Source organism: Schistocerca serialis, chromosome 10 (assembly GCF_023864345.2).
Source record: "Schistocerca serialis cubense isolate TAMUIC-IGC-003099 chromosome 10, iqSchSeri2.2, whole genome shotgun sequence".
Classification (NCBI taxonomy): Eukaryota; Metazoa; Arthropoda; class Insecta; order Orthoptera; family Acrididae; genus Schistocerca; species Schistocerca serialis.
In genome coordinates this window covers 225,173,646-225,199,619 of record NC_064647.1, presented here as the reverse complement: position 1 = coordinate 225,199,619, position 25,974 = coordinate 225,173,646, and the positions used below count along the sequence as shown (strand labels likewise).

At 42.6% G+C, this 25,974-nt stretch overlaps 1 protein-coding gene across 1 annotated transcript in view; it reads right to left on the bottom strand.

Annotated features, from left to right (window-relative positions):
• Positions 1-25,974, bottom strand: part of LOC126424739 (E3 ubiquitin-protein ligase UHRF1-like) — a 163,292-nt gene that overhangs the window by 85,844 nt on the left and 51,474 nt on the right. Inside the window, exon 5 of the mRNA XM_050087457.1 lies at positions 14,687-15,027. Coding sequence (XP_049943414.1) covers positions 14,687-15,027 — 341 coding nt within the window. The remainder of the gene's footprint in view (positions 1-14,686; positions 15,028-25,974) is intronic.

The following is a 25,974-nucleotide window of genomic DNA, read 5'->3' as shown; positions in this document are numbered from 1 at the left end:
AATGAACAGCTAAATCTTTCCATTCAGGCTCTGATTCCTCTTACTATGATGGTCATTCCTCCATATGTACGTGGGAGTTAACAAAATGTTTTGGCATTTGGGGGAGAAATTTTGTGGAAAGGTCTCACCACAGTAAAAATATCTTTGTTTTAACAATTCTACACCTATTTGCTAATTATATCTGTAATACTCTAATACTCTCTCCCCTATATTGCACCAATACAAAATGAGCTGACCATATTTGAACCATTTCAGTGTCTCCTATCAATGCTTTGTGGTGAATCCCACACCATCCTGCAATGCACTAGAAGAGAATGGAAAAAGGTATTAAGTGATTTCTTCAATACCGCTTCACAAACTCACCTTTCAAAATAAAATAGACATTGTGAAACACTACAGATTCTTAAGACACCACTACCTACATTCCTAACAAATATTGTTACTGTTCTGTTCTCTTCTTGTCTGCACACATTTGACATCATTGTTGTGACTCGCCGATCTTTCAAAGTGCCGCTGCGCAGTTACGAGCGTCCTCTACATGTGGCGTTGTCTGCCAGCAGCCGCTAGACTCGGACTCAGTTATGATTTGACTGTTAAAGTGACACACGTCTTACTCTGTTTACTTGATCTGTGACTTTCATGTATTGCGTCGTCCTTGAAATATATTTGTTCAACTTGAAGTTATAACAATTGGCGAAGAGGTAGTGAATTTTTCATTTTCATCGTTGACCCACATGTTTCTATGGCTACTTCAGAGCAACTTTTGCAAGGTCTCATAGAACAGGAAACACTTCTCACAAACGCGATTCGTGATTTTGTCGTGGCATCAAATGTGAGGCGTCTCTTGTTGTTGTCTCTCCTTCCTTTTCCTCCTTACGACGAGACAGCGGAAGACTGGTCTGATTACGAATAACGTTTTCGACAGCACTTCTTGGCATTTGATGTTGCGGATGACCAAACATGTAAGTCTCTGTTCATTTCATGGATTTCACCTCAAATGTATCAGTTGTTGTCGCAAGTGGCTCCTTTGAAAGATCCTGCATCTTTGCCCTTTGCTGAAATGTGCTCATTTCTGTCCGTATATTTTCAAAAGCAAACGCATGGTTGCCTTTTATCATTGTCAAAAACAACCAAATCAATCCTATTGCGCTTGGGCTGCTGAACTTCATGGCCTCAGTAGAAAGTGTCAATTTGTTACTGAAGTTCACAAAGAATCCTACACCGATTCCATGGTACGGGATGCTGTTATCCGGTCGGCGCCCGACAAAGAAGTTAGGCAACGTGCCCTTCAGTTGGCAAATCCGACTCTAGATGAAGTCCTATCCATCGCTCAGTCTTTTGAAATTTATCGCACCACTGGAGTGCACATAGAGGCATGGGGTGACGTCGGGGAAATACAACCTCTGTGCGCTGTTGAAGCATGTGGCGTGTCCCCGCCGGACGACGTGGCCGCAGTACGCTCCCAGGCGCAGCCTCAGCCTAACCGTAAACAAACCTCCAAGAAACTGCAGCAAAACCCACGGCAACTTCCTTCATGTCCGCGGTGTTTTACAAAACATTTACAAGAAGATTGTCCACAACGTTGGGCCATGTGTCACAAATGCAAAAAAAAAGGGTCATGTGTCATCCATTTGCAAATCCGACTGTGTACATGATGTTCATGAACATGGCGCTGATTCTGATTACGAGTTATCTGTCAATTGCACTTCTTCCCTTTCAGAGAAGTTATTCCTCACTGTCCAAATACTTGGTCGAGATGTTTGCTTGCAGGTGGATACTGGTTCTGCTGCCACTATCATCAGTCTCAGACGTATCTTCAGTTGGGTTCTCCAATCCTGTCACCTGTCACTAGGCAATTACGGACGTACAATAAACAGATTTCTCTCTTGGAACAATTTGATGCTGAGGTATCTTACAAATCTGTCATTCGCACTGTTCCCATATTTGTGGTCAACCATAGTAGTTGTTGTTGTTGTGGTCTTCAGTCCTGAGACTGGTTTGATGCATCTCTCCATGCTACTCTATCCTGTGCAAGCTTTTTCATCTCCCAGTACCTACTGCAACCTACATCCTTCTGAATCTGCTTAGTGTATTCATCTCTTGGTCTCCCTCTACGATTTTTACCCTCCACGCTGCCCTCCAATACTAAATTGGTGATCCCTTGATGCCTCAGAACATGTCCTACCAACCGATCCCTTCTTCTGGTCAAGTTGTGCCACAAACTTCTCTTCTCCCCAATCCTATTCAATACTTCCTCATTAGTTATGTGATCTACCCATCTAATCTTCAGCATTCTTCTGTAGCACCACATTTCGAAAGCTTCTATTCTCTTCTTGTCCAAACTATTTATCGTCCATGTTTCACTTCCATACATGGCTACACTCCATACGAATACTTTCAGAAATGACTTCCTGACACTTAAATCAATACTGGATGTTAACAAATTTCTCTTCTTCAGAAACGCTTTCCTTGCCATTGCCAGCCTACATTTTATATCCTCTCTACTTCGACCATCATCAGTTATTTTGCTCCCCAAATAGCAAAACTCCTTTACTACTTTAAGTGCCTCATTTCCTAATCTAATTCCCTCAGCATCACCCGACTTAATTAGACTACATTCCATAATCCTTGTTTTGCTTTTGTTGATGTTCATCTTATATCCTCCTTTCAAGACACTGTCCATTCCATTCAACTGCTCTTCCAAGTCCTTTGCTGTCTCTGACAGAATTACAATGTCATCGGCGAACCTCAAAGTTTTTATTTCTTCTCCATGAATTTTAATACCTACCCCGAATTTTTCTTTTGTTTCCTTTACTGCTTGCTCAATATACAGATTGAACAACATCGGGGAGAGGCTACAACCCTGTCTTACTCCCTTCCCAACCACTGCTTCCCTTTCATGTCCCTCGACTCTTATAACTGCCATCTGGTTTCTGTACAAATTGTAAATAGCCTTTCGCTCCCTGTATTTTACCCCTGCCACCTTTAGAATTTGAAAGAGAGTATTCCAGTCAACATTGTCAAAAGCTTTCTCTAAGTCTACAAATGCTAGAAACGTAGGTTTGCCTTTCCTTAATCTTTCTTCTAAGATAAGTCGTAAGGTCAGTATTGCCTCACGTGTTCCAGTGTTTCTACGGAATGCAAACTGATCTTCCCCGAGGTCGGATTCTACTAGTTTTTCCATTCGTCTGTAATGAATTCGTGTTAGTATTTTGCAGCTGTGACTTATTAAGCTGATAGTTCGGTAATTTTCACATCTGTCAACACCTGCTTTCTTCGGGATTGGAATTATTATATTCTTCTTGAAGTCTGAGGGTATTTCGCCTGTTTCATACATCTTGCTCACCAGATGGTAGAGTTTTGTCAGGACTGGCTCTCCCACGGCCGTCAGTAGTTCCAATGGAATATTGTCTACTCCGGGGGCCTTGTTTCGACTCAGGTCTTTCAGTGCTCTGTCAAACTCTTCACGCAGTATCGTATCTCCCATTTCATCTTCATCTACATCCTCTTCCATTTCCATAATATTGTCCTCAAGTACATCGCCCTTGTATAGTCCCTCTATATACTCCTTCCACCTTTCTGCTTTCCCTTCTTTGCTTAGAACTGGGTTTCCATCTGAGCTCTTGATATTCATACAAGTCGTTCTCTGATCTCCAAAGGTCTCTTTAATTTTCCTGTAGGCGGTATCTATCTTACCCCTAGTGAGATAGGCCTCTACATCCTTACATTTGTCCTCTAGCCATCCCTGCTTAGCCATTTTGCACTTCCTGGCGATCTCATTTTTGAGACGTTTGTATTCCTTTTTGCCTGTTTCACTTACTGCATTTTTATATTTTCTCCTTTCATCAATTAAATTCAATATTTCTTCTGTTACCCAAGGATTTCTACTAGCCCTCGTCTTTTTACCTACTTGATCCTCTGCTGCCTTCACTACTTCATCCCTCAAAGCTACCCATTCTTCTTCTACTGTATTTATTTCCCCCATTCCTGTCAATTGCTCCCTTATGCTCTCCCTGAATCTCTGTACAACCTCTGGTTCTTTCAGTTTATCCAGGTCCCATCTCCTTAAATTCCCACCTTTTTGCAGTTTCTTCAGTTTTAATCTACAGGTCATAACCAATAGATTGTGGTCAGAGTCCACATCTGCCCCTGGAAATGTCTTACAATTTAAAACCTGGTTCCTAAATCTCTGTCTTACCATTATATAATCTATCTGATACCTTTTAGTATCTCCAGGGTTCTTCCATGTATACAACCTTCTTTCATGATTCTTAAACCAAGTGTTAGTTATGATTAAGTTATGCTCTGTGCAAAATTCTACCAGGCGGCTTCCTCTTTCATTTCTGTCCCCCAATCCATATTCACCTACTATGTTTCCTTCTCTCCCTTTTCCTACACTCGAATTCCAGTCACCCATGACTATTAAATTTTCGTCTCCCTTCACAATCTGAATAATTTCTTTTATTTCATCATACATTTCTTCAATTTCTTCGTCATCCGCAGAGCTAGTTGGCATATAAACTTGTACTACTGTAGTAGGTGTGGGCTTCGTATCTATCTTGGCCACAATAATGCGTTCACTATGCTGTTTGTAGTAGCTTACCCGCATTCCTATTTTCCTATTCATTATTAAACCTACTCCTGCATTACCCCTATTTGATTTTGTGTTTATAACCCTGTAGTCACCTGACCAGAAGTCTTGTTCCTCCTGCCACCTGCCACTTCAACCATAGTAATGCGGAGAATCTTTTTGGTTTCGATGCCTTTCGCGTTTTTAGGTTCTCCATAGATGACTCTGTCAATATCGTCTCTGATGCTATTCCTTATGCTGAATTATTGATGACATTTTCATCCCTTTTTTCTCCTTGGTTAGGCCGTGCAAACGACTTGGAAGCTCATATCACTCTCAAACCCAGTGCTCGGTCTAAATTTTTTCCTATGGCCCTTCGTGATCGGGTCAAACGGGAGCTAGATCGTCTCACTGCTTCAGGGGTCTTGCTTCCTGTCACTTCCAGTGAGTGATCCTCTCCTGTCATCGTCATTGCTACACCAAATGGTGCTATTCGTCTCTGTGGCGATTTCAAGGCCACTGTAAATGCTCCATGGCTTATCGACACTTACCCTATGCCTCAACCTGAAGAATTGTTCACTAAACTTGCTGGAGGCCAGTATTTTTCTAAACTTGACCTGTCAGAAGCTTATCATCAACTTCCTCTTGATGCTGTTTCCCAGCAGTTTCTGGTCCTTAACATGCCTTTCGGCCTCTATCAATACCAACGATTGCCATTCGGGGTTGCCAGTGCACCTGCTCTCTTTCAGAGATTCTTGGAACAATTATTGTTCACTGTCCCTGGGTGTATAAATTACCAGGATGACATTGTTGTCACTGGCTCCACCACTGAAGAACATCTTCAGAATCTCCGCACACTTTTTCATGTCTTGCAGACTGCCGGTCTCAAGTGTAGTCTTCAGAAATCAATTTTTCAGGCATCTATCACGTACTTGGGATGGTATCACGTACTCGGGATGGTATTCGACTGCTTCAACAAACCGTCACTGTGATCAATGCCCTTCCTCGCCCTACATCTGCTAAGGAACTGCAGGCCTTCTTGGGGAAAATAGCATACTATTACAGGTTTTTACCATCTGCTGCTTCAGTGGCTCAGCCGTTGCATCGCCTGTTGCATAAAAACGTGCCTTTTCACTGGTCCACGTCATGCGATGCGGCTTTCCAGAAATTGAAGACTATGCTGAAACAGGCCCCGTGCCTGGCTACTTATCGACCTGGCCAACATCTTGTTCTTGCCACGGACGCCTCTCAATATGGGGTCGGTGCAGTCCTTGCACACCGTTTTTCAGACGGCTCTGAACAACCCATTGCTTATGCCTCCAAAACGCTCACGGATACCCAACAAAAGTATTCTCAAATTGAAAAAGAAGCTTTGGCCATTATTTATGCTCTTCATAAGTTTGGTGTTTTTCTCTATGGATCCAAATTTCATCTTGTTATGGATCACAAACCACTTGTTTCCTTGTTTCATCCATCAACGTCACTTCCCGACAAGGCTGCACACCGCCTCCAGCGTTGGGCTCTTTACTTGTCTCGTTTCAATTATGAGATTCATTTCTGGCCGACGGCTCAACATGCGAATGCTGATGCACTGTCTCGCCTTCCCATGGATCCTGATCTGGCATTCGACAGGGACGAACTTTTGTGTTTCCACCTGGATGTTGCTGAGCAGCGGGTTGTGGATGGGTTCCCCATCACCGGGGACCGGCTGGCAGCCGCTACGGGTTCTGACCCTACCCTCTCCCAGGTTAAATGCTGTATTCAGAAGGGTTGGCCGGATCGTCCACCTGCTAAGACTTCTGATCCGTTGTGGAACTACTACGCTTTACGTTACCGCCTCACGGTTAGGGAAGGTGTTCTACTCCTTTCCACCGAAAATGCTTCACCGTGTGTTGTGGTATCTGCGTCTTTGCGTGCTTCGGTCTTGCGCCTCCTTCACCAAGGGCACTGGGGTGTCCCTCGCACAAAATCTCTGGCGCGTGCTGTCATGTGTATTGGCCCGGCATCGACTCTGAAATCGCACACATGGCCCTTGTGCGTCACAGGCCGCCGCCCCGAAGTCATCTTTGTCACCGTGGCCTCCGCCTGAGAAGCCCTGGGAGCATATTCATGCTGACTTCGCGGGACCTTTTTTAGGTACTTATTGGCTTCTTGTTATTGACGCCTACTCTTACTTTCCTTTCATTGTCCGTTGCATGTCGCCTACCACCACGGCAACCACCAATGCTCTAGCTCGCATTTTCTCTTTGGATGGCCTTCCCTCTACTCTTGTTACTGATAATGGTCCGCAATTTTCCTCTTCCCATTTTGCGGATTTTTGTGCCCATCACAGCGTCATGCATGTCACGGCCCCTCCATTCCATCCACAGTCAAACAGTGGGGCTGAACGACTAGTCTGCACATTTAAAGCTCAGATGAGGAAACTCCTGACTTCTTCTGCTGCTGATGATGATGTGCCTCTCCAATTTCTGGCTTCTTACCGTTTCACCCCCATGGGTGACCACAGCCCAGCTGAGCTCTTACATGGCCGACAGCACCGCAAGCTACTTCATCTTCTGCGGCCTTCCACCTCACAGCCACGGGTGCCTTCGCTTGGCCGGTTCACCGCCGACGACCTTGTATGGGTACGGGGATATGGCAGGCGGCCAAAATGGAGTCCTGGCCGCATCTTACGACACCATGGCCGACGCCTGTATGAAATCCAGACGGACACGGATGTTGCAGTGTGTCATTCGGACCAGCTTCAGCCTCATGTGCCGGCAACGCCTGTTCCGGATGCCGCTACATCATCTTCGACTCTACCTGACGCTCGGGATACTGGAATCTCTCATTAGTCACAACGCAGTCCTCTCACCATCACATCGGTGCCAGCACAAGAACTGACGCCAACAGGAGACGTGCCCATGCAGGAACCAGATGACCACCATCTGTCGGAGCAACTCTACTCGCCTCCTTCTCCTACGGACACGGACACATCACCCATGTCTCCTGTTATAACAACCAGACTTGCCGCAACGGGCAGATTGTTGCACGGGGATCCAGCAGATTCGATCCCCACGTCTCCAGTCGTCTCGACCCGTTATCATCGGGGGCACTTCCGTCCGTACGGGAAGCCTCCTTCTCGAGACTTTACGGCCAGTCAAACACCTCCTATGGACGTTAGTTATCTACAGGCCACCTCCATCAAGATCTGTGCAAAAACTTCAAAGGGGGGAAAAGTGTTGTGACTCACCGATCTTTCAAAGTGCCGCCACGCAGTTACGAGCGCCCTCTACATGCGGCACTGTCTCCCAGCCATGCAGCAGCAGCAGCGCCACCTAAGCAGCCAGCCAGCCAGCGGCTGCTAGACTCTGACTCAGTTATGATTTGACTGTTAAAGTGACACACGTCTTACTCTGTTTACTTGATCTGCGACTTTCATGTATTGCGTCGTCCTTGAAATATATTTGTTCAACTTGGTGTTATAACAATCATATGCTGCAACACTTATGTTAGAGGACAAAGCCAACATCTGGTATTGGTAGGTTCAGTTGATCACAGAAAAGCATGCATAGTGGACGCATTCTCTTTGGTGGATTTGTTGCACTTTCTAAATTATTTATTTACTGTATTGCATTTTGACACATTAGAAACAAATTTTTTGTGCATAATATTTACAACACAAAATCTTATAAACAAACGTCTAGAGCATTTATGTAACCTATCAACTTGGAGTCAGCAGCATATAGTCTCCTTGCCTAGCATCGTATGATCTTGTGGGGGCATTCTTCTGCGATTTGTCTGGTGGTCTGTGGATCACCCACATTCACAATGTGGGGATGGTTATTTATCCCATTTGTGTGCGCATTTCTTTTAGTACTGACCATGTTTTTCATGGCAAGTCAAAACCCAGCAGTTTTTGGGTGATACATGGGACACTATTATCATGCTCTAGTAATACTAAACTCAGCTTCCACAGCAACTATCACTTTTGCTGTTGCTGATGTAGAGTGGAGTCGGTTATCATTTTCATCATCAACACCTTGATGAACTGGTAGATTTTTGTTACCCACGATCTTTTTGTACTCATTCGTGAGATGGCAAGGTGTAATAGGGCCCAGTACTCTTAGCCATTTGGTAGATGTTGATTTGATAACATCAGCAATCATTCTCGAGTTGTTATTTTGTTTGACATCTATCTTTTGTGCAAATCGACTGTTTAGCCAAACTAGCACAATATTCAGCAGTTGAGAAGATAAGACCCAGAGCAAAAGAACGTGTGGTGGATAATGATGCTCTGATGCTCACCATGTTATTCCATATAGCTTTTGAATGACTGTGTGTCTCATTCCAATTTTGTAGCTGTTTTTGTTAAATGCCTTCTGAAAGACAGAATTCTATCTAGCATTATCTCTAGGTACCTTGGTGTTTTATTATGACTGAAGTAGTTCCAAACTGTATGTTGAGTTTTCTCCTGGCAAGTTTTATTATTTACACGGCAGCAGGAAACCTCAGTTTTGGTGGTGTTTGGTTGGAGTCTCCATTTAAGGAACTATTTTCTCACTACAACTAGGTCTCCATTACAATTTCTTCTGACTTTTCAATTGAGCTACATCTTGTTGCAAGTACCCAATCAAGAGTGTAACCAAACTTCCTCGATTCTGTTTATGGTATGTACGAGCTGAAAAGAAGAGGAACAAAGACTGATCCCTGTGGTAGACCATTAATCAATTTTCGTAGGGAGCTGATGTTGGATCCAAACACCCGGTCATTTAACATATTGTCAATCAGGCAAGTGACTGGTCTGCAAGGAATTGTGCCGTCTCCCGACACTATCATAGGCCACTAATAACTCAATGATTGCAGCTGCAGTTTTAAGAGTTCTTTAAAATCCTGCCTTGATGTAAGTGGTGAGTGACAGAACTTGATTTGTGCAGCTTTGTTTTGCTTGGAAACATGCTTCTTCGACCGGGACTGCTTCAAGTAACCTTGTACTTATTCTATTATGGATGAGCTGTTCTAGCAGCTTGTAGCCCACAGATAGTAGGTGTATTGGTCTATAGCTTTTAGGGGTATCAGCTGGTTTGGCATGTTTTAATACAGCAATTACCTTAGAGTATTTTTAATTCTCGTGTTATATTGCTGGTTTGCATAATATCTACGAAGAAATGAGTCATCCTTATTTTGTGTATCTGCCACAGTTTATTAGGTATTCAGCATGGATACTGTAAAAACCTGTAGCCTTTTCTAGCTTAACGTGTTTAAGTGCCGTTGAGACAACTTCACGAGTAAAGGAACAGGATTGTTTGGTTTTATGGCTTTGCCTTTTCAGGTTCTGGGTCCTTGTTTTACTTTGATGTAGGTGCTTTGTCTTTTGGTGCTCTGGATGTCACTACTAGATGTGAAACAATGGCATTTGGTTTAACTGTTGTCTTATTCCTTGGTATGGGGACACCAATTCCTAGTTCCCTTAACAAAGTTCAGGCTCATCTACATAGTGGTCTCAAAATTCAGACTTCCTGCTGTGTCCATTCACTTTTGCCATTTTGCTGCACCTAGCCTGTGTAGGAATTCATCTGATATTTCTTGATCACCATTTTCAAGGAAGTTTTGATACAACACTTCACTATTTTGGTACCAGTCAGGGATGGTAATTATGATGCTGAGAAATATTTTCCGAGTATTCTGTCAACAGAATACAGTCTTTGGTTTCCCTTGACCCACAACATTTTCTTCGAGATTGTTCCAGTTTAAGTCGTTCATACTTGTAGTCCCTAGGCAATTAGGTCAATCATTAACCTTTCAATTTGTGAAATTTAAACGAATTGCACAATACCTATTTTCTAAAAAAAACTGTGAGGTGATATCACATAGTTTTTGTTCAGGAAGCACTATAACTTTATCATCCAGTAGCTATCTTGTCTAAAACATTTGTGGATATCCCAGGCCAACAGCAATAAAAAAAAGGAGGAGTAATAGGGAAAATTAAGCTATACTCTTCAGTTTGGAATATAGATGGGTGCATCATAGAGTCGGTGAACAAACGCCAGCAGCCAATCTGAATGATCATTATGGGAGGGACGGGGGGGGGGGGGGGGGGGGGGGCAAACTGACACTTCTGGTCACATCCTTGCACACTATATGAGACAGACCAATGCAATGTGGGAGAAATGTGGGAGAACTCTGTTTGTCAGCACCCTTTTCCAGAGAGAAATGCCGTTTTGATGAGGTAATGAATTAATCCAGCACTTATGATGCAAGAGTTAATGCATAAATACTGGAGGAGAGAATTTCAGTGTAGAAAAATTTTGAATTAACAATAAAATAATCCTGGTATCCCCTAGACTGGCTGTGGCTTCACACATGGCATCACCTGAAAAGAATATAAGTGAGCTGCTCACACTGTACTCTAAATCATTTATAAAGAATACGAACTGCAGAGGGCCTAGACCTCTGCCTTTGGACACCCCACATTCAGCTGGATTCACTAGGTGACTGCCCATCAATTACTACAAACTGTCACTCTTCTGACAGGAATCTCAAGATGTCACAGAACTGAGACAATATTGCATACACCCACAATCTGATTAGAACCTGCTTTTATGAGGAATGGTGTCAAAAGTCTTGTGGAAATGTAGAAATCTAACTGACTCAAGATCCCACAGCAACAGCACTGATTAAACCATGAGAATAAAGAGCTAGTTCTGTTTCACTAGGAAGATATCTTCTTCCATAATGTTGGAACAGAGTAAATTTATCGAAGGAAAATTCAGTTGAGAAAACTAATAAATTGGTAGGCAGAATTGCTGGCTGCTACTTACCTTCAGTAGGTGAAATGAGTACTACTGCTGATCGACACACACACACACACACACACACACACACACACACACACACACACACTATTTGATCAAGGGTATTCAGACACCCCTGTGTAATGTGGAATTGACCACTGGATGTCACAAGAGGAGGACCCATCAGTACAAAAGGCAGTGAGCAGTACTGTATTCTCAGTTGAGAAACAATAACAGCAGAGTGTGTGTCGGGAGAGTGCAGTGACTTTGAATGTACAGGGTGATTATAATTAAAGTTAAAGTTTCAAAACGCTGTAGAAATAACACCACTGGTCACAATGACATCAAATTGCAATGTAATATTATCGGAGAAGGGGGAAAACATATGGCAGAAGAAAAAAAACAGTGTGAAAATTGATTAACAGATGATGCTGTATGTGTCAGAAAATGTAAATGAAACCACCTGTCGTGCACATGACCCATTAAAGTTGGTATAAATATGCCATATACACAGCTTTTCCTCCTTTCGTGTCTGCAACATTCACCATGGCTGCCTCAATACAGGCTCCAGCTCTGCTTGTAGAGCTGTATTACAAGAATTATGACTGTGCCGCATTGCTCTGCAGAAGTTCAGACACTGAAGAGTTTGAAAAAAGGTGTTAGTCCTACGACTGCTGTGGGTCTGGAGAAAATGATTCAGAAATTCGAAAAGACGGGTTCTTTTGGTGTGCAACCTGGTAGGAGGAGGAAACGAATTCATTCAAAATCAGTGGAAGCAGTGGCCACAGCTATGCTGAAGGAGATTAGTAGTGGTGTGCAAACGTGTAGTGCACAGAGAATTGCCCGACCATTAGACACACCTGTGAACACGGTGCGTAAAATCATATGAAACATCCTTCTTTGCTATCCATTCAAAATTACCCATGTGCACGAGTTGCTTCCTTTTGACCTGCCAGCTAGAGAGACCCTTGCTTTAGAATTTCTTGCTTGCATGGAACTGGACAATGATTGGCTGTGGAAGATTTTGTGGGCAGACGAAGCCCACTTCCATCTGACAGGATCAACCAGTACCACTTCATCCTGAAAAGGTCACTGTGTGGTGCGGGTTTACAGCATCATTTATCATAGGGCCATATTTTTTCGAAGAGACAGGTGCTTCCGGTACTGTTACCTGTACCGTCACTGGCAAGCCCTACGAGTGTCTTTTGCGCTACCACGTCATTCCAGCTCACCAACAGCGTGGATGAGATCATTTTTATGCAAGATGGCGCATCTCCGCACACTGCAAAACCAGTTAAGCAGCTGCTGAAGCGCCATTTCAGAAATCCTAGAATTAACAGCCCCCATTTCCCTAAAGCCTGGCCATCCCGATCCCCTGATCTTAATCCGTGTGACTTCTGGCTGTGGGGCTGTAAGATGTTGCGTTCAGTGTTCCGATTGCAAACTTGGCTGCATCGAAGGAAGGCATTGCGCAACACAATCTGAATGTAACTCTGGAAACACTTTGATCAGTCATGGATCATGCTGTTTCTCGATTTCAACTTGTTGCAGAAAATGGTGGACAGCATATTGAACATGTTTTGCACCAGTCACACAGAAATTAATAATCCAATTTGATTTTGATTTATGCTTTTTATGCGGTTCTTGGTCTCAGGACAATTTAAAACCGATGCCATTGATGCTTTTTATGCGGTTTTTGGCCTCAGAACAATTAAAAACCGATTTTTCCCATCCGACATGATATGACCTTGCTGTGATGGATGGGCTTACATAACTAACAGTATCACACCTGTACACCCATGCACACTGAGTAGTAAGTTACTTTAACATCACACATACATCATAGGCATTGCTGTACGATTCAGTTATCATTTGCAGTTGACCACTATTAAAATATAAAGCTTACAGTGCCAATCTATTGCTAAATTTGATAACTATTTATTTTTCTACTGCCATACGTTTTCCCACTTCTCTGATAACATTCCGTTGCAATTTGACATCATTCTGACCAGTGGTGGTGTTTCTACAGCGGGCTTAAAGTTTAACTTTAATTATAATCACCCTGCAGATTAGTCATTGCATGTCACCTGTATAACATCTACATCAGGGACATTTCAGGCCTTTCACAGCTGCCCAAGTTGGCTGTTAGTGATGTGACTGTGGACTGGAAATGCAAAACAACATCCACAGTTAAAGGAAGACCAAGCAGATGTTACCAACTGATGGATACAGACCGTCAAGCAATGCAGAGAGTGCTTGCAAGAAAACACATGAAATCAGCAGAAGGAATCACTCACGAGTTCTGAAATGCTACCGACACTCTGCTAACAGAGTGACTGTGCATAAGGAGCTAAAAGAAAGGGGTACAACGGTCGAGGAAATCATCGTAAGCTGCACATTTCTGTCATCGATTCTAAGTGATGCTCGAGTTGACGCAAATAGTGATGCCACTGGGCAGTGGATAAATGGAAATGAGTGATTTGGAGTGATGGGTCGTGCTATAAGCTGTGGCAATCTGATGGAAGGATTTGGTGAATACTTGAAGATGTGAACTATCATCATGTGTAGTGCAAACAGTGAAGTACCAGAAGATGATGTTATGGTATGGAGTGTTTTTCAAGGTTAGGGTGTGGTTCCCTTATTGCAGTAAAGAAAATGCTAAACACAGAATGATATGAAAACATTATACAGCATTGTGTACTGTTTACAGTAGAGGAACACTTCAGAGGCAAAAACTGAGTGCACGAGTGTGACTGCATCCTACCATAAAGCAGCATCTGTAACAATGGTTTGTAGACAATAACAGACCTGAAATGGACTGGTCTGCTCAAAGGCCCAACTTGAAGCCAACAGAACATCTCTGGGAGGGTTTAAAATGTTGGCTTCACTCCAGACCTCACCTTCCAACACCATTACCTTTTCTTGTTTTGACACTTGAGGAAGAATGGGCTGCCATCCCTGTACAGACATTTAGACGCCTACTGAAAGTGTCCCCAGCAGAGTTCAAGACATCATATAGGTGAATGGTGGACACATCTCATATTAATGCTCACCAATCTATTTTTATCAGATAGTGTGTAAAAGGGTAAGATGCCTACCTACTAGTTTTCGGAAGGGGAATGGGATATATTGGGTGGAAGGTTAGAAACAAAGGTTAGGTCACTCAGCTGTCCTAGGCTGAGAGAGATACTGTAGTGGGGAAGAGGCTAGAATACACTATACATTCCAAAGCACATACTTTATTTTCTTTATATGCACTATCCCAAAAGATAAGTCTATGAGGAATGAAAGTATGTAACAAATATTTTAACTAAAGTTACAAACACTGAACATAGGTACTTACGTTTCTGTACATTATGAGCACTGCACAAATCTTCTCTTTGCTTCCGCAATGTTAGTTTCTCAATCTGCCATATCATGTCCACTTTCGTAATCTTCACACCAGTCACCTCGTAAGGATTCCAGTTAAGCACGTGAATGATACCTTCGAGCCACTTCTTTTTACTACCGTTCACAACTTTCGAAACCTTGAAGTCAAACCAGTGACCCAATTTATCTGTTCCATCCAGACTGTAATTAACCAAAACAGTCTGGCCACATTCAATCTCTGTAATGTCCAGAAGTTTACGCGACATTGGCCGAACTTGTGACAGCTTACACAACATGTCTATCTGATCGATGGTGCTGTAAAGGGGGTAACATGTTGTTTAAGGAAGCAAATTTCTTTAAAAGATTACATAAAAAATGTACAAGTCCTGCCCAACAAATGACAATTTACAAAAACAAAATACTGATTGCATGTAAGATAATGTCATTACAGTGATTTCACACAGAAAATAAAAAAGTAAATAAAAGAAAGACCAATTTATTCAGATTTACAGAAACTAGTGTTGACTGCAATACACTCTTTGAAATTCTAAAGGTCGAAAAAGAAAGGACAAAATGCAGGCTGAGATTAGCAATAAAATAATATAAAAAAAAAACAAGAATCTGTTAACACTGAAAACAAGTTTAAGTGTTAGGAAGTCTTTCCTGTAGATGTCTGTCTGCAGTGTACCATTTTATGGAGGTGACGCATGGACAATAAACAGTACTGATAAGAAGAGAATAACTGAAATGTGTGTATGGCATATTTGGCAGGGAGTCCACTTTCAGGGAGTTTGGCTGCCTTGTGCAAGTCTTTTTATATTACACTAATTCGGAGACTTGTGTATCGGCGGTGACGAAATTACGACGGCGACATGAAACTCACTCTCCGAGTGGAAAAAATCTCTGACTTGCAGGGGAATCTATCTAATGGCAAAAAACAGACCTGATCTCTTTGAGGACGTCCACACGGAAATTGGTATCAGTGTTCATGACGCAGTTGTGGCAACAATGATTACCAAAGAACAAAATAGCAACTAAAACAAGCAGAAAGTTATACATGTTCAGTAAACTGGGTAGAAAATCAGTAGTATCGTATCTCAATGAGGAAACTTTCAGCACAGGACAGGAGCATGTAGAAGAACTATGACAAGTTTAAAAGAATAGTTGACCATGCACTGGATAAATATGTACCAAGTAGAACAGTAATGGCACGGACCCTCCTTGGTATACAATCACTGGTCGTGGTATACAATCACTGTACAGAAACTTCTAAGGAAACAGAGAGTACTGCATAATAGGTGCAAAACAGAGCGTAAACCATAGATAGAGAGGTGCTGAATGAAACATATTTGACTGTCATGAGGGCAATGTGTGAAGCCTTCAGTGATTATTGTAGCAGACTTCAGTGGTTATTGCAGCAGAATGATCTCTCACAAAACCCACATAAATTCTGGTCATATGTAAAGGCTGTTAGTGCTACCAACATTAGTTTCCAGTCACTAACGAATGAGACAGGAACTGAAATTGAGGGTAGCAAAGCAAAAGATGAAATGCTTAAATGTGTTTTCAAATGTTCCTTTAAAAAGGAAAACCCACAAGAATTGCCACAATTTAATAGTCGTACCACTGAAAAGAAGAGTGAAATCAGGATTAGTACCAATGGCATTGAGCAATAGCTGAAATTGTTACAACTGAACAAAGCTCCAGGGTCTGATGGAACGCCTATCAGATTATATATTGAATTTGCAGTTAAGTTAGCCCCTCTTCTAACTATAATCAATTGTAGGTCTGTAGAGCAAAAACCGTGACCAGTAGTTGGATGAAAGTGCAAGTAACATCTGTCTACAAGAAGGGTAGTAGAAGTGATCCACAAAACTACTGTCCAGTATCTTTGACACTGATTTGCTACAGAATATTCTGAGTTCACACACAACGAGATATCTTGAACAGAATGATCTTCTCAATGTCAACTAGCATGAATTCCAAAAACTTGGATCACGTGAAACGCAACTCGCACTTTTCTCGCATGACATACTGATACCTTTGGCTCTAGGCAGTCAGGTAAATGCAGTATTTCTGGATTTCGGAAAAGTATCTGACTCAGTATCACATCTATGCTTATTGTCAAAAGTTCAATCATAAGGGGTATCGTGCAAAATTTGTGACTGGATTGAGGACTTTTTGATAGGGAGGACACAGCATGTTATCTCAGATGGAGAGTCATCATCTGATGTAGAAGTAACTTCTGGTGTGCCCCAGGTAAGTATGATGGAACCCTTGCTGTTCATGTGTATATTAATGAGCTTGCAGACAATATTAGTAAACTCAGACTTTTGTGGATGATGTAGTTATCTATAATGAACTACTGTCTGAAAGAAGCTGTGTAAATATTCAGTCACATCTTGGTAAGCTTTCAAATTGGTGCAAAGATTGGCAACTTGTTTTAAGTGTTCACAAATTTAAAATTGCACACATCACAAAATGAAAAAATATAGTATCCTATAAATCTAAGATCAGTCACAGCTGGAATTGGCCAACACATGTGAATACCTGGGTGTAACACTTTGTATGGATATTAAATGAAATGATCATATAGGCACAGTTGTGGGTAAAGCAGGTGGTAGACTCCAGTTCATTGCTAAAATTTTAGGGAACTGCATTCAGTCTTAGGAGACTGCTAATAAATCACTCTTAAGAGCCATCCTAGAATATTGCTCAAGTGTTCTGGACTTGTACCAAACAGGATTAACAGGGGATGTTCAATCTATACAGATAAGAGTACCACGAATGGTCAATGGTTTGTTTGACCATGGGAGTGTGTTACAGTGATGCTGAAGGAACTGAGCTGGCAGTCTCTTGAAGATACATTTAAACTATCCTGAGAAAGCCTACTAACGAAGTTTCAAAAACTGGCTTCAAACGATGATTCTAGGAATACACTACAACCCCCTATGTATCACTCACATAGAGATTAAGAGGACAAGGTCAGAATAATTGCAGCATACACAGAGGCATTCAGTCAATCTTTCTTCATGTGCTCCTTACATGAATGGAATGGGAAGAAACCCTAATAAGTGGCACAATGGAACATACCCTCTGCTATGCACTTTGCAGTGGTTTGCAGAGTAAGGATGTAGATGTGTTTGTGTAGCTCTGTTAAGAGTTGTGGGTGGACAAGACACACAAGCTACTTTTCATCCCACAGTGCCCACACGCTTCTCGTTGAAGTAGAAGTCAACCAACATGAGATTTTCCTCCTCATACTCACTCGGTTGCATCCACTCTGACACACCACATGTCCAAATGCGAGTACTTGAATGAGCATATGTGGTTTAGTGAGGCACCTGAATTTCACCTTTCTTCTCCACCAGATGAACAAAACTCTTTCAGCACTCTCATTGCCTAAAAAATACAGACAGCAATATGAATTTTGCACATTACTGTCGAATTTCACAGGCATTGAGTGGGACATCATCATCCTATAGGAATGGACACTACCTTTTTTGCAAGGCAAAAAACTTTTAAGTTTAACATCTGTTTCACATGGTTAGGCATGTAGCCTATAGAAAAGACTAATTCAAACAAATGATCGTCTATGTAGGTGAGACCTGTGATATAATGACCTTTCAGTTTACAGTTGAATATTTCTCCCTTTTGAGGAGGAGATAAGTGTTTAACGTCCCGTCGACATCGAGGTCATTAGAGACGGAGCGCAAGCTCGGGTGAGGGAAGGATGGGGAAGGAAATCGGCCGTGCCCTTTCAAGGGAACCATCCCGGCATTTGCCTGAAGCGATTTAGGGAAATCACGGAAAACCTAAATCAGGATGGCCGGAGACGGGATTGAACCGTCGTCCTCCCGAATGCGAGGCCAGTGTGCTAACCACTGCGCCACCTCGCTCGGTTTCTTCCTTTTGAGGCTTTCTACTGTATCTCTGAATGCCATCAAAAATATTACTGTGCGTCTTGCAGTGCTGTTGCAACAATGAAGTTTTCAGTGAGCATCTTCTCTTTAAGTATTTTCAAGACTCAAATGTACTATCTAAACACACGCTCTTGGATTGTAAAAAGGCGCTCTCGTGGAATCTCAGTTTCTTGTTTCATGTTTGTCCCTAATGATTGCAAGTCACCAGTTTTCTTTGCAATAAAACCAGCATTTTAAACAACATGAGTCATAGAAAAAACCATTGCACGTTCATTTTTCAGATAATTATCATCTGAAACATGCATGAAGATTGCATTTAAATGTGTAATCCATAATGCTAAAATGACTGTCAATGTTTTATATATTAGCTCCTCAGTCAATAACAAATGAAAATTTAATAAATCATAAAACTCATAATCTGGGTCACATTTTATTATTTCTACAATTAACCAGTTTTGGTTGTACAGCCACCATCAGATCTATTAGAGTAAAATGAAAGATTAAGATTTTTGAAACATGAAGGTAGTTCTGTTATACACAAACAGAAAAATTTCTTAAGCTTGTTACCTTATAAAGGCAGCAATGCAGAGGACGGGTAGTCAGAAACTGGATGGATTAATAATGTACACGATACTTACATAGATGGCCAAATCCTCAAAACTGTGTTATCTTTTGTACATGTTTTAGTTCATATCCTTTGCACTTTCAGGTTCATTTTACAGTACTGCTACCGCTATTGCATATCAGTTTGTTTTAAGTGTTATTAATTCAGACTCTATTACATCCAGATGTTGACCATTGGACCACACTTCCTTATTTAATTTTACTAAAATGATCCGTAAATGTTAAGAAACTCTCTTTTGACTACTTTTTCTGACTTTAATTACTATCAATAAATACACTGACAGAAAAAAAATTCGCAACACCAAGAAGGAGCTGTGTGACACGACTGCGTGTTTCTAACATCTGAAAGATGATGTCTATTCAAATTTCACAGCAGTCACACGAGAGTGCCTCTAGTAGTGCCACTATGAGGATGCAAATCAGGTTTGCTTTTAAGACATGCTGTAAAGGTCTTGAGCGTTAGTTACCTTTACGACCGGATGTGGTGAGATGATGTTAGTCACGAAAGCCTTTCAGTGAGAAAAACACCATTATCAACACTTTGTTGGGTTTGAACAAGATCGTGTAATTGGGCTACAAGAAGCTGAATGATCCTCCTGTGATATTGGAGAAAGACTTGGCAGGGATGTAGCCACTGTACACAACTGCTGGCTGCAGTGGTCACACGAATGTACGGTCGCAAGAAGACCGGGTTCTGGATGACCGTGTGGCACTACCGAGAGAGAAGACAAACTGCTAATTTCAAGGACAGCTCCGAGTCAGATGCCCTGCAGCGTGCATTCCACTGACCCCAAACCACCACCATTTGCAACTTCAGAGGTGTCAAGCAAGAGATCAATGGAGGGCAGGGTGGAATTCTGATGAAAGTTGATGCCAGTGATGGCCGCGTGTCAGTTAGGGGGCCAGTTAAGGGCCTGCAACCAAACTGTCAGTGTGCTAGACACACAGGACCTACACCTGGAGTTATGGTCCGATGGTCCGGGGTGCACCATCGTGGTTATCATCACGTGCACCCTGACTATGAAACTGTACATGAATCTGGTGACTTGACCTGTTTTGCTGCCATTCGTGAATAGCATACAATAAGTTGTTTTCCAACAGGATAACACTTGCTCGAAGACTGCTGTTGTAACACAATGTGCTCTACAGGGTGTCTGCAGGTTACCTTGGCCTGCTGGAACACCACATCTGTCTTAATTGAGCACGTATGGGACATCATCAGCTTATGTCTCCAGCATGATCCACAAACTGAACTGACCAAATGCAACAGGCGTGGAATTCCATCCCACAAACTGATATCTGGCAGATGTACAACACAATGCATATAAGTTGGCATGCTTACACTTAATATTCTGGCAGTTACACCGATTATTAATGTACAAGCATCTCACATTTGCAATGGCCTATCTCACGCCTGCACTAGCCTGTGACCTTGCAATGTCAATCACTAAAATATGGTACCTAGACAAATGTATTCCTGAAACTTCATTACTTTCCATTAATTATATTCTGATGTTGTGATCTTTTTCCAACTGTGTATTTACCATACTTCTTCTTCTTCTCCTTCCTCTTCCTCCTCCTCCTCCTCCTCCTCCTCCTCCTCCTCCTCCTCAGCGTTTGTCCCACGTGCTGGCTGGGTCAACTGTTTTCACTCGTCACCACTTCTTGCAATCTTGTGCCTGATCAGGGCGGAGGCCTTAGACTGTGAGGTCTTCAAGCAGGGTGTCAAGCCATCACTGCCTTGGCCGCCCTGCTGGCTGTTTCTCATTTACATTTAGATTGAAACTAGTCTTTGCCACTGTTGTCTCGTCTGTTCTAAGGACATGCCTGTATCAACATAGGCTGCTTTCTCTCATTTTGTCTACTATTGGTGCAATACCATACAGCCTGTGAACATTATTTGTGACATGGTTGCGCAATGTTAATCCTGACGTCCACCTAAGCATTTTCGTCTCTGTAACAGCAAGTCTTTGCTCTGCTTCCTTTGTTGAAGCACCATACAGTGCAACTGGATGGATTACCGATCAGTTTACTTTTGATTTGAGCCTGTTTGGAATTTTCTTGTTGCATACTACTCCAGTAAAAGAACACCATTTGAACCACACGCTGCTAAGGTGGCTGGAGATTTCCATTGGCAGCAATTGTCAAGCCCAGGTACTTAAAAGTCCTTGCTGTTGGGAAGTCAACATCATTGTTTCTGATGGTTACAGAGTCATTCAAATCTGTGGAAAGGTAATATGTTTTGGACACATTGAGCCGCAGCCCTGCATCTACAAAGCGGTCATCCCTGGCTTGGATTTAAAGTTGTAGATCATTCTTATCTTCACTGGCCAGTAGCACATCATCAGGATACAGTAATGTCCAGGGTGAGGTTTCCTGCAGGTTTCTAGTGATGGTATCCATGACAGGAGCGGAGAGCAGATCCCCGATGAACTCCCACGGAAATACTTCCCGTAAGATGGTCCAGCAGCTGACTTTGGGTTCTGGCAGAGCAGTCTGACTCACCAAACGAGCTCTTCAGGTACTCCACGCTCTCACAGGACAAGCCAAATTAACTCATTTGAACTCTATACTATCTGATCAAAAGTATCCGGACACCCATTAGTGGCCATTAATGTGGAGTATGTCCACCCTTCACTTTTATGACGGCCTAAACTCTGCTGACGACACTTTTGATAGATTTCCAATGTCTGTACATGAACAGCAGCACATCCTCTCTCAACAGCTGAAACCAAAGAAGCTAGGGATGTTGGCCTGGCCACTAGGTTCTGAAGCCAGGTTGACTTTGTAACTCATCCCATTATCCCAAAGGTGTTCCATTGGGTTCCAGATTGGGACACTGGGCAGGCCAGTCTGTTTCAGAAATGTTATTGTCCACAAACCATTGCCTCACATATGCTGCATTATAACAGGGTGCATTGTCAAGCCGATTCAATCTTAGTCCCCACATTGTTCCCGTACTGTATGCAGTACATGATGCTGTCAAATGTGCTCGTATCCTTTCCCATTTAGTGGTTTTTCAAGCGCAAACAGGGGACAACACCCTAACCACAAACAAACACCTCAATAGCCTAACACCACCTCCTCTGCACTTCACTGTTGGCACTACAAATTATGGCAGCTAATGATCTCCAGGTATTTGCCAAACCCAAACCCTTCCATTGGATTGCCACAAGTTATACCGCGATTCATTCACTGTCCCGAGACATCCCTCTTCACACCACCAACAGCACTGCTTAGCACTAACTTCAGAAGTTGTTCGTCCACTGTATCCCATTCTTTTTAACTCCCTGTAGACGGTCATTATGCTAACTGGACTGCTGGTGGCTGGTTTCATCTGACTTTACACACCCACTCTTTGGAATGTCTGCCTGACTTTTGTTTTGGCTGTGTTGTTTCTTCATCTATCCACTTCACAATCACATTACCAACAGTCAACCTGCACAGCTTTAGAAGTGTTATAATGTTCCTGATGGATTTATTACTCAGGTGACATCCAGCGACTAGCCCAAATTGAACTCTCGAAGCTCTCCTGGCTGACCTATTCTGTTGTTACTGCTACTCTGCTGACAACACAACACTCCCTGTCTCGTTTTATACTGGCAGGTCCGCTTCTCGTGACATCTAGTGCTCAATTCCACAATACATAGGGGTGTTCAAAAGCTTTTGATCAGACAATGTATTAAAGATCTGTCACAGCTGGTACTGCCAGTGCCAAGATTTGGAACTGTTACCCATTACTGAAGCATCGTGTACATTATTGTCAATTCAGTCACATTACTGTGTTCCCTTTGTTACTGCTTTACAAGTTAAAAAGCTATTTGCACATTCATCTTTCCTAAACTTAGAAATAATGTTATTTTTTTATTTTTTCTTATAGATTTGAGAATGGTTGTAACGCCAAAATCAGGTGTGTGTTAAAACAGAATAAAATGTGACAGAGACTTTGAATTCTATGATTTACGGGGATTTACAAAAAATAATAATAATAAATAAACAACATTTCCACAATATCATTCTTAATTATTTCCCTCACTTTTACTTCTTCACAAAGTGTGTTGTCAACAACAACTTCAAATTTTTGTGAAAAAAATGTGCCATTACAGACGGGAAACCTATTTCTGATATGGACAGGCTCACGAATCTGCAATACTTGAACTGGTATTCTCGCCATTAGCCTAAAATGCTGGGTTTCATTTTCACTCGTACTTTATTGGTCTGGCTTCCTATGTTGTGTGACACTGCTGTAATACGAGGCAGATTGTTACAGATATCCTTTCGTCCAAATCATGAACTGATGTCTACAAGGTCCTGACATAAAGTGTGAAACCCTCAATCTGCTATCTATGCAAATGTACGTAGATTTATGACGCACTTTATGTACTTTTTATTTAGTCCAGTCACATTAATGAGACCACCTGTTAAAAGCCTTGATAACCACGTTTTGCAGCTAGTCACGAAGAAAGAGAGTTAACGAGGTTTTGGAAGGTACTGAAGTGGATGTGGAGCCATTCTAACTTCAGTGCCGTGGTCAGCTGAGCTAGGTTTTCGACTGAGGATCCACGGCCCAAATAGCCTGAATGTGGTGGTCCCATAGATTCTCGAATGAATTTAAATGATGGCATTTGACGGCCAGGGGACTCGTGTAAGTTCATTATAGTGGGCTTCACACCACGCACATACACTGTGAGCTATGTGACACATTGCATTGTCCTATTGGTAAACACCTTTGTACCGAGGAAAAACAAACTGTGTGTAGGGGTGGACACGGTCCTCAAGGACACATGCATACTTGCATTGCTCTATTGTGCCTTCCAGAATGACGAGATCACTCAGGGAATGCCACAAAAACGATTCTCCCATCATAATCCTCCCTCCTCCGACCTGGACCCTTCCAATGATTGTTGAAGCACTGTACACAACCTTATGTCTGATGGGCATAAAACATGATTCATATGAAAAGGCCACCTGCTGCCTCTCACTGGACTTCTGGTTGTGGTATTGATACGCAAGTTCCAGCCTTCCTCGCAAACGAACAGCAGTCAGCATAAGTGCACGACTCGGGTGCCTGCTGCTGAGGCCCATACGCAACAACGCCTGAATGGTTGTCAAAGAGACACTTTGTAGCTCCTTGGTTCATCTGGGTGGTCAGTTGCTTAACAGTTCCACAAATACCTGTACATGCAGCCATTTTTCATAACTGTCATCTATGGCCCACGTTGCTTTACAGTTGTCTCGGTGCCGGTTTTGGATAGCGCCACTTTGCTATGCACGATATACTTTAACCACAGCAGCATACGAACAGTTTACAAAATTAGCCATTTTGGAAATGCTTCCACCTTTGACCCGAAGGCCAATGGTTATGCCCTTTTGCATTATGACAACTAATGTTTCAGAGTCCCCTTTGAGGCACTTTACATACAGTGGTGGTCACATTAATGTGGCTGGGCCACGTAGTTATAATACCTTCCACTGAAGCTGGCAACACTGCAGAGCTCACACTTTAGCTTGTTCTGCAGACATTTTACTTCAGATGTGGTGTAATGAAATTGAATGGGAGGAGAGCGGAGCACCTGCACAGAACACACAAAAAACCTCACTTCCATCCAGATTAGTCACTAGTGTAAATCTTTCCCTAATATTGCTACGAGTGCTATATTTCGTATTCAGGATACTCTCTTTGGAGACAGGCTTAGCTTTCATACTTTAGTCGCACAATGTCGTGCCACAATACTGCGCAGCGCAACTGAATGGTTATCAGGTGATTAGACAGCTGGACCATTTGAGCACAAGACGTCCAAATGACTGGAAACAAAGGCAAATGCAGCTGCTGCCAGCACCGAAAGTGGCTACATATCTGGTGGATGTTTGCAGAATTACATGGGTCAAGCAACTTGAGCACACATAAAGGCAAGATGCAGACCTCTCTCTCTACATTGGAAACACGTCTGACAATCATACTGGACATGGAGACTGTTGCACTTCTTGCAGAGTTTCACAGGCAGTGGGTAGGTATCATACTACTGGAACTGCACAATGCCTTGTAAAAACAGCAGAAGAGCTAGTCTAACAACAATGCACATACTGAGGGCTGATTACACTGGAAGGCTTGGGGTGGGATCACCGTGCCTCAGATGAGAGCACTGTGAGACATCAGCCACCCTGACTGTGTGAGTGATCCCCTCTGATGCACCAGTAGAACCGTGTATGTATGAGCAGAAAACATGCTGCAGATGGACAAGCCCTTAGTCCCACCACTAGTAACCTGTTTCCAATGGTTTGTGTTGACATTTCTTGGGACATAATGCTTGTATCCACTCTGTGAGAAACATTCCGTTTACTTCTACATTTATACAATCACTTTACAATTTACCCTTAAGTGTGCAGCAGAGGGTGCATAGAACATTTTCGGACTATACCTCTAGCAAAAGGAATTTTCATTATACAGCAAAATATGCACTACTCGTTACCCGCCCCCACATCATTACTTCTGCCAGTACCTCATCTCCAGCCTTCCAGACTTCGCAGAAGTTTTCTGGCCTGCCTCACGGGACTAGCACTCCTGGAAGGAAGCACCTGCTCGCAAAGGCAAATGTGCCGTGTACAAGTCCAGCTCCACCGCATTGTTTTAATCTGCCAGGAAGTTTCAAATCACTGCACACTCCACTGCAGAGTGAAAACCCATTCTGGAAACAATACCTCAGGCTGTGGCTAA